Source organism: Hordeum vulgare, chromosome 1H, assembly GCF_904849725.1.
Source record: "Hordeum vulgare subsp. vulgare chromosome 1H, MorexV3_pseudomolecules_assembly, whole genome shotgun sequence".
NCBI classification, from domain to species: domain Eukaryota; kingdom Viridiplantae; phylum Streptophyta; class Magnoliopsida; order Poales; family Poaceae; genus Hordeum; species Hordeum vulgare.
Genome location: NC_058518.1, coordinates 72,455,052 through 72,466,039, shown reverse-complemented (window position 1 = coordinate 72,466,039; position 10,988 = coordinate 72,455,052). Strand labels below are relative to the sequence as shown.

At 43.9% G+C, this 10,988-nt stretch overlaps 1 protein-coding gene across 1 annotated transcript; it reads left to right on the top strand.

The window, feature by feature from the left end:
• Nucleotides 1–5,769: 5,769 nt before the first annotated feature.
• On the top strand, nt 5,770–10,581 carry LOC123424757 (pentatricopeptide repeat-containing protein At4g35850, mitochondrial). The gene is made up of 13 exons (XM_045108438.1): nt 5,770–5,839; nt 5,926–6,085; nt 6,282–6,444; nt 6,540–6,605; nt 6,817–6,914; nt 7,488–7,605; nt 7,692–7,901; nt 8,083–8,159; nt 8,611–8,701; nt 9,338–9,403; nt 9,484–9,561; nt 9,716–9,817; nt 10,099–10,581. Exons 1-13 carry the CDS (start codon nt 5,806–5,808, stop codon nt 10,195–10,197), a joined length of 1,362 nt encoding a protein of 453 aa, XP_044964373.1. The 5' UTR covers nt 5,770–5,805; the 3' UTR covers nt 10,198–10,581.
• Nucleotides 10,582–10,988: the final 407 nt, after the last annotated feature.

Sequence of the window (10,988 nt, the reverse complement as noted above, 5' to 3'; positions counted from 1 at the left end):
TTGTTAAGCAGATTACTAGAGGAAACTTACCATCGTCGTCACGGCGGCTGTGAAGCATCGGGGTTGCTCGGGTCGGTTTCACCTAGAGAAGGTTTCTCTGGAGAAGGGTTGTGCAATGCGGCCCGGGAGTTATTTTGCACCAAAGATCATTTGCAGTGTCTCGTTAGCATGATGGAACTAAAATGTTAATACTAGTTACTAATGACCATTCAAATGAAACTCATCATTCCAACCGTAGATATGACTGGCATCGGTAGAGGGGTCTGACCGGTCTTCTCGCACATAGACTGCACATTAGGTTTTGATGAGTAATTCATATTAGTTAGTAATGAAACGGACATTACATGCATGATTTGGCTAATATGAAAAAGAAACATACGACAAGGAGCTCGTACATGGCCCGATTAGCCGCCTCATTCCGTGCCCTCTCTTCCTCCAACAACCGAGCCGTATTCTCCTCCGTGTCTCGAGCCGTGTCCGCCGTCACCCGGCCCCTCTCCTCCAGAAGCTCTTGAAGAGCAGCCTGGGTTGTCGCTCTCTCTCTCTCTCTCTCTCTTCCTCCCTCCCTCCCTCCCTCCCTCCCTCTCTCTCTCTCTCTCTCAAGAGCAGCCTGTAAAACCACTTCTCGTTAGCATTGTAATCATGGATGACCACACACACAATGTAATGGAGGAAAGTTTTCTGAGTCCGTATAACTAACCTCGATGGCGAGATCGACTGGCTGTGGACGAGGCCTTATCTCCGGACAGGAGCTGGTTTGGCGCACCTTGATCTCCGGGAGAGTGAGAGGACACCGTATTAGGCTATCTCCAATGGCTATCGAGCCATGGTGCGTCCCGCCACCAGATATCATCATCAATTCTGGATTCAAAGGTTGCTGGCTTGGGTTAAAGTACCCCCTTTCCTCGCCTTCCCCACCTCCTTGCAACTCACGAGCTTGTGGTGGGAGGAGATGTTGGTGAACTTCTCTGGATAATCGAGGTCAGACTCAGAGAATGCCTTGACCTTCTTGTAGGAGACAGTATGGGCCATGTCATAGACGTCTTTGTTTATCTCCTCCGATGAATTATCTCCACTGAAAACACGAAGGACCATGAAAGTCACCTCATCACCACACAGATCCGAGTGTTCGTTGAAAGGAATGAGCAGGGAAACCATCTGGACGAGGTGCTTTGGTAGGAAACATATGGAGCAACGCTGCTTTTACCTCCTTGTTATAGGGCGCATTCAGCTTACTATTCATATGCCCATCGACCTTTGCAGGTATATTTACAGAGTGAGCCATCAACCCTTTGTAGTTCCTGAATGGGATTTCTTTCCCTGTGCGCACTTGCTTTCGGATGAAAGAATTTTGAGTTGCTATTACCCCCCGACAACCACTGTATATCGGGTGCGCTGACGCCACTTTATTTCCTCTCGATAACAAAGCTCAACAATACGAGCTTCTACTACCTTCTCTTCCTCAATGGGTGTTGTTTGAGTAACAACAGCCCGAAGCTCCCCAAGACGTCGAGTAGTGTACGTAGCTTGGACCTGACCGACCCAAAAGTGACTCGTCCCCAACGGTGTAAACTGCGTGCAACAGTAGCTAATTTCTTAGATAATTCCATCACTGTATGAGCTTGTCCTGAAGCCTTATAGACATCCTCCAGCATCGTATCAAAGCGAGGATCCCTCTCCCACATGCATTCATACGAGAACGGATTTTGCGCCGCTCTTACGGTAGCATCATCAAGAACAGTTTCAAGCAAAATGGGGCAGTGATCAGATTTGGCCGCCGTTAGATGCTCCACTCTAGCAAAAGGGAACACAGCGGGCCAACACGCAGTAGCGAGCACACGATCCAACCGTACTCGGCAAAAACTCCCACCGGCCACTTTCTTTTCCCAAGTCCATCCAATCCTCGGTAGCCTAAGTCAGACAGGCCACATACACCCGGAACGCACCAATCTAAGAGTTGTCCCGTTCATGCAAACCAATATTCTGTCCTAAGTAGCTCGTTGAAATCCGCAATGCACACCCAAGGTAGAGTACTTTACCCTCTTAGAGCATCTCCAATGGTTATATGATCATTGTTGGTAAAATTAACACATAGACGATTTGGATGACATGGCACGTAATAAAAGAAGAGAGAGAATGAAATCGTATGAACTTGAAGCAACGGTTCAGACACAAGGTCCGAGGCAAGCATGGCAATTTCTTCAACATTTAGTGGACCCGTTTAGTTAGTTTACATACGGTTATGCAATCCATTGAAGAGCTTGTATGATGTGTTGTTGGTTGCTGACGTGGACATTTATACCAACGATTAAACATACAGACTGTTGGAGATGCTCTTAGGGCATCTCCAATAGTCGTATGATCATCCTTGGTAAAATTGCCACATAGACGATTTGGATGACATGGCACGTAATAAAAGAAGAGAGAGAATGAAACCGTATAAACTTGAAGCAACGGTTCAGGCACAAGGTCCGAGGCAAGCATGGCAATTTCTTCAACGTTTAGTGGACCCGTTTAGTTAGTTTACATACGGTTAACATGCAATCCATTAAAAAGCTTGTATGATGTGTTGTTGTTTGCTGACGTGGACATTTATACCAACGATTAAACATACAGACTGTTGGAGATGCTCTTAGGGCATCTCCAATAGTCGTATGATCATCCTTGGTAAAATTGCCACATAGACGATTTGGATGACATGGCACGTAATAAAAGAAGAGAGAGAATGAAACCGTATAAACTTGAAGCAACGGTTCAGGCACAAGGTCCGAGGCAAGCATGGCAATTTCTTCAACGTTTAGTGGACCCGTTTAGTTAGTTTACATACGGTTAACATGCAATCCATTAAAAAGCTTGTATGATGTGTTGTTGTTTGCTGACGTGGACATTTATACCAACGATTAAACATACAGACTGTTGGAGATGCTCTTAGGGCATCTCCAATAGTCGTATGATCATCCTTGGTAAAATTGCCACATAGACGATTTGGATGACATGGCACGTAATAAAAGAAGAGAGAGAATGAAACCGTATAAACTTGAAGCAACGGTTCAGGCACAAGGTCCGAGGCAAGCATGGCAATTTCTTCAACGTTTAGTGGACCCGTTTAGTTAGTTTACATACGGTTAACATGCAATCCATTAAAAAGCTTGTATGATGTGTTGTTGTTTGCTGACGTGGACATTTATACCAACGATTAAACATACAGACTGTTGGAGATGCTCTTAGGGCATCTCCAATAGTCGTATGATCATCCTTGGTAAAATTGCCACATAGACGATTTGGATGACATGGCACGTAATAAAAGAAGAGAGAGAATGAAACCGTATAAACTTGAAGCAACGGTTCAGGCACAAGGTCCGAGGCAAGCATGGCAATTTCTTCAACGTTTAGTGGACCCGTTTAGTTAGTTTACATACGGTTAACATGCAATCCATTAAAAAGCTTGTATGATGTGTTGTTGTTTGCTGACGTGGACATTTATACCAACGATTAAACATACAAACTGTTGGAGATGCTCTTAGGGCATCTCCAATAGTCGTATGATCATCCTTGGTAAAATTGCCACATAGACGATTTGGATGACATGGCACGTAATAAAAGAAGAGAGAGAATGAAACCGTATAAACTTGAAGCAACGGTTCAGGCACAAGGTCCGAGGCAAGCATGGCAATTTCTTCAACGTTTAGTGGACCCGTTTAGTTAGTTTACATACGGTTAACATGCAATCCATTAAAAAGCTTGTATGATGTGTTGTTGTTTGCTAACGTGGACATTTATACCAACGATTAAACATACAAACTGTTGGAGATGCTCTTAGCCGTCTCAATGTGTCCCATGTTTTATATCAGAGGCTTCTGTTTGCCTCACCATAAAAGCAAGATAGGCGCCGTTGTTCTCTACCATCTCTATAACCCATGCATCCACATGATACTGAGAAAAAATCTTTATTGACACATCAACAGAGTTCTTCCAAAAAAACACAAATGCCGCCACTATGGCCCTTACTACCGTCTCCAAAACTAAAATCAAAACCAAGAGAAGAACGAAGACCTTCAACTCGATTCTTCTGCAGTTGTGTTTCCACTAAACAGAGAATCGTTGGCGCACTAATCTCCATGAGACCGCGGATCTCTCTAACTTTCGTGGATCACCAATCCCGCAACAGTTCCAGCTGAAGATTTTCATTGGGCCCGGCGGTGCCCCGTGTCTAAGCCCACCATTAATGCCGAGTTGTTGTTTTTTTGGTGAAGCATTCTTTCTTGCTCTCTTGACCTCCCTCGATGAGACATATGCCAGCTGGAGCGGCAGCGTGCCGTTGTGCCCCATGGTAGGATTCATGGCTACACTAGTAGAGAGCCCCAAGCTAAGACACTTTCATGCAGAATGTTCTTCCATATCATCCCCGAACCCAACCAACTCTGGCTTGCTTAGCCCCGCTTCAATCTATTTTAATGGACTCGTCACCTCATCATCCATCTGGTCTCGGGCGTGCAGCCCATCATCTCGTGATGACTTCTTGCAAGGGGGTGACTGGTGGCGTGGGGGTGGATCACCATGGCTAGTCCTCCCAGCTCTACCACGACCACCCGAACGGGCACCACTTGTTGCACGACCTCCACCTTGAGTTTTAGGTACATAATCCTTCCTTTTGGCCAACATCAAGCTACCCCATTGCTTGTGCTTCGCCTCCCACACACCATCTCCGCATTCCTCATGGTTATGTCCCATCAAACCACACACCCTTGCTTTATCTATAAAGCGGGGTGAAAGCCTGTTTCGAGAGAACCACACACCTGGCAAAAATAAGGGATTTTTTCAACTTGACAAGTAACATGTGTCGCCCCTCTTGGGCAACTCTCAACAGCATAACCCTTGTCAAAGGCTTCGCCAGAAGCACTTGCGCAGGACCCTGACATAGTCCCCCTCATAGAACAACCTTGGTGAGAGTTGAACCTCTTTGATTCGGCTTATGCGACGAGCAAGCTGATCTACGATCCCTCAAGGTACATGTCCGGGATCCCATGTATCTGTGCCCAGACATAGAGTCCCTCAAACACCGCAGAAGTAGGCTCCTGCTTCCCATCGTAATCCTCAACAAGCAGCCCCATACCTCGAAACAGCCAAGGGCCGCCATGGACGACCTTCTTCTAGTCGTCCAGGCAAAACATCTGAAAGGCGAAGAAATTCTCTCCAGCTTCCTTAAATTTTGCTCCAGAAGGAGGTTCTCAAACATAGTAGTGGAAGAGAAGGGCCGAGCAGTATTTAGTTTACCGATCGCGAGCCACCTCGCATCTGCCTCTAACTTCTTGACCTCTTCGTGTCCCACAATCACCTCATCTAGTTCATCGTCCTTGAGATCCAGGTGTTGAAGCATCTCCTCGAGATCTTTTCCCGTTCGGCTCAACGAAGACAATGATCCATCTATCACCACCATTTAGGGTTTTCCACTCGGGAGAGATAGCAGTGCCCCTACGTTGACACCCGGCGTCGGCTAGGACGTCGGCGGCTAGAAAAAACTCCGACGGCGATCAGATTGCCTCAACAGGAGGAGAAACCCTAAAAGAGAGGGGTAGTACGTCTCACTTTATTTAGACAGTGTATCACAGCATGTTTTCACGAGTCACGTGTAAAACATAGGGCGCAAATACGTGTGTTCCTCGGCCCACAACGATCGCGGCCCATGGGCCTCGGCCCACAAAGATCTCGGGCATCTCAGTAATAACTCTTAAACCCTCCTTCCATTCTCCCGTCTCTCTTCCTCAGTCGACGCAGCGCCACCACCTCTCTCCCCCACCATCCGCCATGGGCCTCCTCAAGAACTCCCTCCTGCTCCAAGGTCTCCTCCTCCCCCTCTGATAAGATCCCGTCTCGCTCGCACGCACGCGAATTCCGCGGGACTAACCTCTGGATCTGGCGGTGCAGGGCAGCTGCGGCAGGCTACGGCGCAGGCGGCCGCCGCCGCCGCCGCGGGGGTGGGGCGGCGCGGCGTGGCGACGTCGACGGAGGAATACATGCGCCGCAACTACGCCAACAATGTCTCCGAGTACAACACCGTCATCGGGTCCCTCGTCCAGCAGCGCAGGCACGTCTAGCCCCTGTTTTTCGGTTCCTGCACACCACCTGTTCGACGCAGTTCCAAGCAGCGACATTTCCCGTTAGGATAGTTTTGTTAAGCTGTCATTGTTGCGTCGATGATCTGGTGTGGGTACGAGCATGCCTGTGCCAACCTAATTGTTTCTTTCCGGGACTGAAGTTAAATGCTTTCGTGCTGTCTTCAGGCCCTACCTGCTTCGTGATGCCTACGATGACATGCTGCTCGACGGGGTGCAGCCTGTGCGGGACACATTCCACAGTCTCATAGTTGGCACCATGAAAGGCAGCCGGCTACAGGATGCTTTCTACTTCCGTGATCAGATGAGAGAAATGGGCTTGCAGCCTGATGTTAGTCAACTATCTTCTTTACATGCATTCATCTCCTATGCCAATTCCCTTTTCATTTTGTCGGACGAATTAGGCTAATGTTTAACCCTTTGTAGGTTAACCTTTACAATTTTCTGATCTCCGCTTGCGGGAAATGCAAGAACTCGGATGCAGCAATCTTGGTTGGTTATCTTCCTACCTACTCCCTCCGTCCGGAAATACTTGTCCTAGAAATGAATAAAATGGATGTATCTATAACTAAAATAAGTGTAGATACATCCATTTCTAGGACAAGTATTTCCGGACGGAGGGAGTATTTCTGAGTTGCTTCTGATGCTTCTCCTCTGTTACTCATGGTCACTAATGCTCTAACTTATGTTACCTGTAATGAAGCTTTTGGAAGAAATGAAAGCACATGGCGTTAAGTTGAAAGGGGAAACCTACATTTGTCTCTTGAATGCACTTGCAGCAACTGGGCGTACTGATCAAGTGTAAGGGGTCCTTCCCATCAACTTGTATGTTTTCAGATTGTAGAAGCATGCAACATTTAAGACTGAAATACGAAATTAGGTATTCCAAGATATACATTGTGGTTGATTATCTTTACCATGAAGCTGTGACTTATCAACTGGGCACTTGGAGCAAATAAGCCAAGCCTACAGATTGTACAGTAGTTGTTCCCTTGTTTTCATATTTTTGTTAGTAAAGCTCCATTTAGACCACTAAAATACAGGACTAGTTACTAGTTTACTACTGGTTCCACAAATTTGAACACTAGGAGGAAATGCGACGTGTTGGTATATCCAGGGTTATAAGAGCGTCTGGAGGTTACAGAGTAGGAGTGCCAGTTTTCCTTGCAGAATGTGGAGGAAACATTATCAGAAGACATCAATTCCACTAGTGCTTAGGTTGTCTCTTCAGCTTGTGGCAAGTTTTGCTCTAGAATTATATTAGGTAGCCAAGCATGTTTTACTACATATCAGTTATCCCCAACAGCAACTCTTTCCGGTGTATCCATGCTATTGTCTATGCTGGGACAAACTCTAATGTAATTGTTTTACCAGTTATGCTATAGTTCGTGATATGACTGCCGCTGGACTTGGATTAAACAAGTTCTGTTATGCTGGACTAATAACTGCATTCAAGAACAAGAGACCAGCCAGTGAGGATACTCCGGCAAAAGTATGTTATGCACCCAAGAAAGTTTGTTCTGGTGGTATATCTAACACATCTGTACTCATGCTTTTTCTCGACTTTGTTTTTACCAGATTTTGGAGTTCGTCCAGCAGTCAAAAGGTTGGCAGTATGTTGAAAGGGTAGCAAACGATAGTGCTGAGAATATAATGATGAATGTGTCAGAGGAAGAGCTATACAACTTGCCAACAGCAGAATTTGCACACAGACGAGGATTTATATTTAAGCAGCTCACAATTTATCATGTTGCTATTCATGCTTGTGCAGACTTGCGGAGCAAAGAGGTGTGCTATGTTGCATTCTCACTGTGTTTTTAGTAATCAGTGTCTAGTTTCTGCTCAGCAGCATTTATACTTGACAGATTGACATGACAATAATTTAGTTATCTTACATTTTGTAGTTAGCTCATGTCATGAAGTTGAGCTTTACCTACTATGAAATTTAATCTGCTTTACAATCTTGCAGACACTCGAAGCACTTCTTGACATGTTCACTAAAGAGAATTTTAGTTATGATGCCTTCATTGTGATGCAAGCTGTAAGGTAATCAGTGACTCTGCATGCTGAACAGTATTGGTCTAATGATACATTGCATGGTTATGAGGAACTTTAATGGTTAATTGCTCCTGATATGTTCAGTTTCTAAGTAAGTTGAGAACTCATCAAGGTAGACTAGTAAGGAATCTCCATCTTTGTCGAGATCCGTTGATATAGCTTCACTGTCCAAAACTTTAAGCCTGCGCATTATACATACTAAAAAGTCTATTGTGCACGTTGAATTAATAATCTTATAAAGTGGACATTGCAAATCAGTGTAATTGCATTATGTACCGTTGTTAAGGTAGATATATATAGTATTTGGAAATGCAGTGTCTATTTTTGGATACCTGCAATTGTCATTTGGCAACTCGTCATATTTGTCCTTTCCTATGTTATAATAATTTGTATCAACTTCTGGATTTATCTGTTAATTTTTTGTCCTTTATTTGAAAAGGTGTTATCTTCGATGTGGAGATATTGATTCTGCTGTTAAGATGTTTGAAGAGTTCTCAAGCTCAAAGCCCACACCCGCAGAGCTGTTTGTGGTGAGTATCTTGTTGAAGTTATAACTTCAAATTAAATATTTGTGGTTGATAGCAACATAGGTTTGAATTCCATAACGAATCTTCAAATCCTACTAATGGACATGTTAAGGTACACATCAGGCCTTGTGCCTTGGACTATTTTGATCTAAAAAATTTAGTTGTGAACTTCCAGAATCTTTGTAAAAATTTCCATTTTAGCCACTACAGGCTTTACTGTTTCCTTTGTAGTCACAGGCTCTAAAACGCTGACATACTGCTGCTTATTAACTTTAAGCTAGCTGCTACCTTTTGATTAGAGACCATTTTCATTAGTGGATCCAAATTGCAGTGGTATCTCTTAGATTTCACAAATAACAGTTACATTTCGCTATATTTAAAAAACAGGAAATGATGGAAATCAAATTTGAAGTTTGAATTTGGTACCATACGAATCCTATATGCTGACCAAAAATTACCCACATACCCAAAACTGAGCATCTTGGGGTAACACTACAGTGGCTAATTAAGGTCCTACATATAATTCCTGTGACAATGAATTTTTATAACTAGGAATCTGTGTGTCTCTCTCTTATCCACACCTTGTGTTCTCAATTTCTCACATGCGCTTTTTATATTCTATGCATTGATGGCATGCAGACACTTGCCGAGGGAGCTATGATAGGGTATACTCCAAGAGGAATGGAAGTTGCTCAAGCAACCTTGGTAATTCCTTCCTTCTGGTTTTGTGTCACAGTTTGACTAACTCTGGGAGTTCAAAATCTTACAGTTTACAATATTTTCAGGAGAAAATGACTGAAAGAAAATTCTTCTTGAATCCCAAGATGGGAACGGATCTTCTACTAGCAGCTTCTGGTGAAAAGGTAAGCAGCACAACTGCCGCCTTTCAGTATTGAATTCACAGAAGCGCTAATGCATTTATATGAAGAGTGTACATTGTTTGACTACTAACATTAGCTTCCTGAAAAAAAATCCTAGTTGCGCTAATGACTGTTGAAATTCTGTGGGTTTGTTCAGACTGGTGGATATACAACTGCAAATTATATCTGGGATATGCTTCAAACCCGCAATATAGTTCCAGCACTTCCTGCTGTTGAAGCATACTACAAGGGATTGAAGGTAAGCTTCAATATTAGAGTCAGTCATGTCATCTGGTATATTTTCCTCACCTTGGAGCCCTCCGTGTTTTCTTGGTGGTAACTTCGGATTGAGTTCAATTATAGCATCAGTTGACAATGCTGAAACCGGTTTGAGATTTATCAAAGTTGATAGCTTACCACGCAATAAAAACAGCAAGGCTTACTTCAATGTATCAGTGTGCTTTACTGAGCAAACGAGAATATAGTTGACTGTACGTGGGTTCTAACTCTGTTTCACCCTCTCTTGTATTCCCAACGCAGGAACGAGAAATTCCTTCGGACGATCCACGGCTTGTGAATGTTGCCCGTGTTTTGGACAACCTGCAACTCCGGTTTGGGCCGAGGAGAAACACTCAGTAATGCACAGTCAAAGTGCTCTGGTCCCTTGCTGAACCAATGCAAGTTGAAAATTGTTTTGGTGAGGTTGCTGGATGCACCAATATGTTCAATCTCCAGAAAACCAAATAACCAACCCTTTTAGGACGACACAGAGCAAGGCGAAACCATCAAGAATATCTATCCGTTGGGCAATGGCTAGAGTGGAATTGGCAGGGACCAGTGTATACAGCCTGGAAGCAGAAATGTATTGGTTTTTTTCCCCACCTGTAGCCTAAAATCTGTTGCTTGAGTCCAATTTTTGTTCTTATTGTTTGACCGGGCTGTCTATCGAACTTTGTGGTTGGGAGCTGTACTGTTTGCCGTTCAAAATGTGACATTTATTAGTTATCAGTTGTAGGTTTCTGATTTCTTGGTGTTTGTATGTGGAAGATGTTTCATTGTTTTCCAACTAGTGGCAATCTCCCACGTCCATGTGCATACGACTTTAATTTGCTATGCAACTCAAGAATAAGAACAAAAACTGAAATGATAGTGACTTTGTTTCTTCATGCATAATCCAAAGATTTGCATGAACACGCATCTATAGCATTACTATTATAGTACATGTCAAATTGCAAACAGATTTGAGAGTCCCCGTCCTCACATAGCTATCAACTCCATAATTTCTTAGATGTTTCTCTATCAATGAATCAATCCAGTCCCTTTGTCCTCCATCAAAATCTAACATTCAAGATGTTGTATTTCCTATCTCACCATTTAGAAATAGATCTTGCGCAAAAGGGAAAAAAATATGACATAGAAAATCTCAAGTC

Bases quoted from the DNA above. Each gene is read 5' to 3' on its own strand.
- LOC123424757 (XM_045108438.1), top strand. From the start codon at position 5,806: ATGGGCCTCCTCAAGAACTCCCTCCTGCTCCAAG. The intron at 5,840-5,925 runs GTCTCCTCCTCC...CTGGCGGTGCAG, and splicing joins GAACTCCCTCCTGCTCCAAG to GGCAGCTGCGGCAGGCTACG. The intron at 8,160-8,610 runs GTAATCAGTGAC...TTATTTGAAAAG, and splicing joins ATTGTGATGCAAGCTGTAAG to GTGTTATCTTCGATGTGGAG.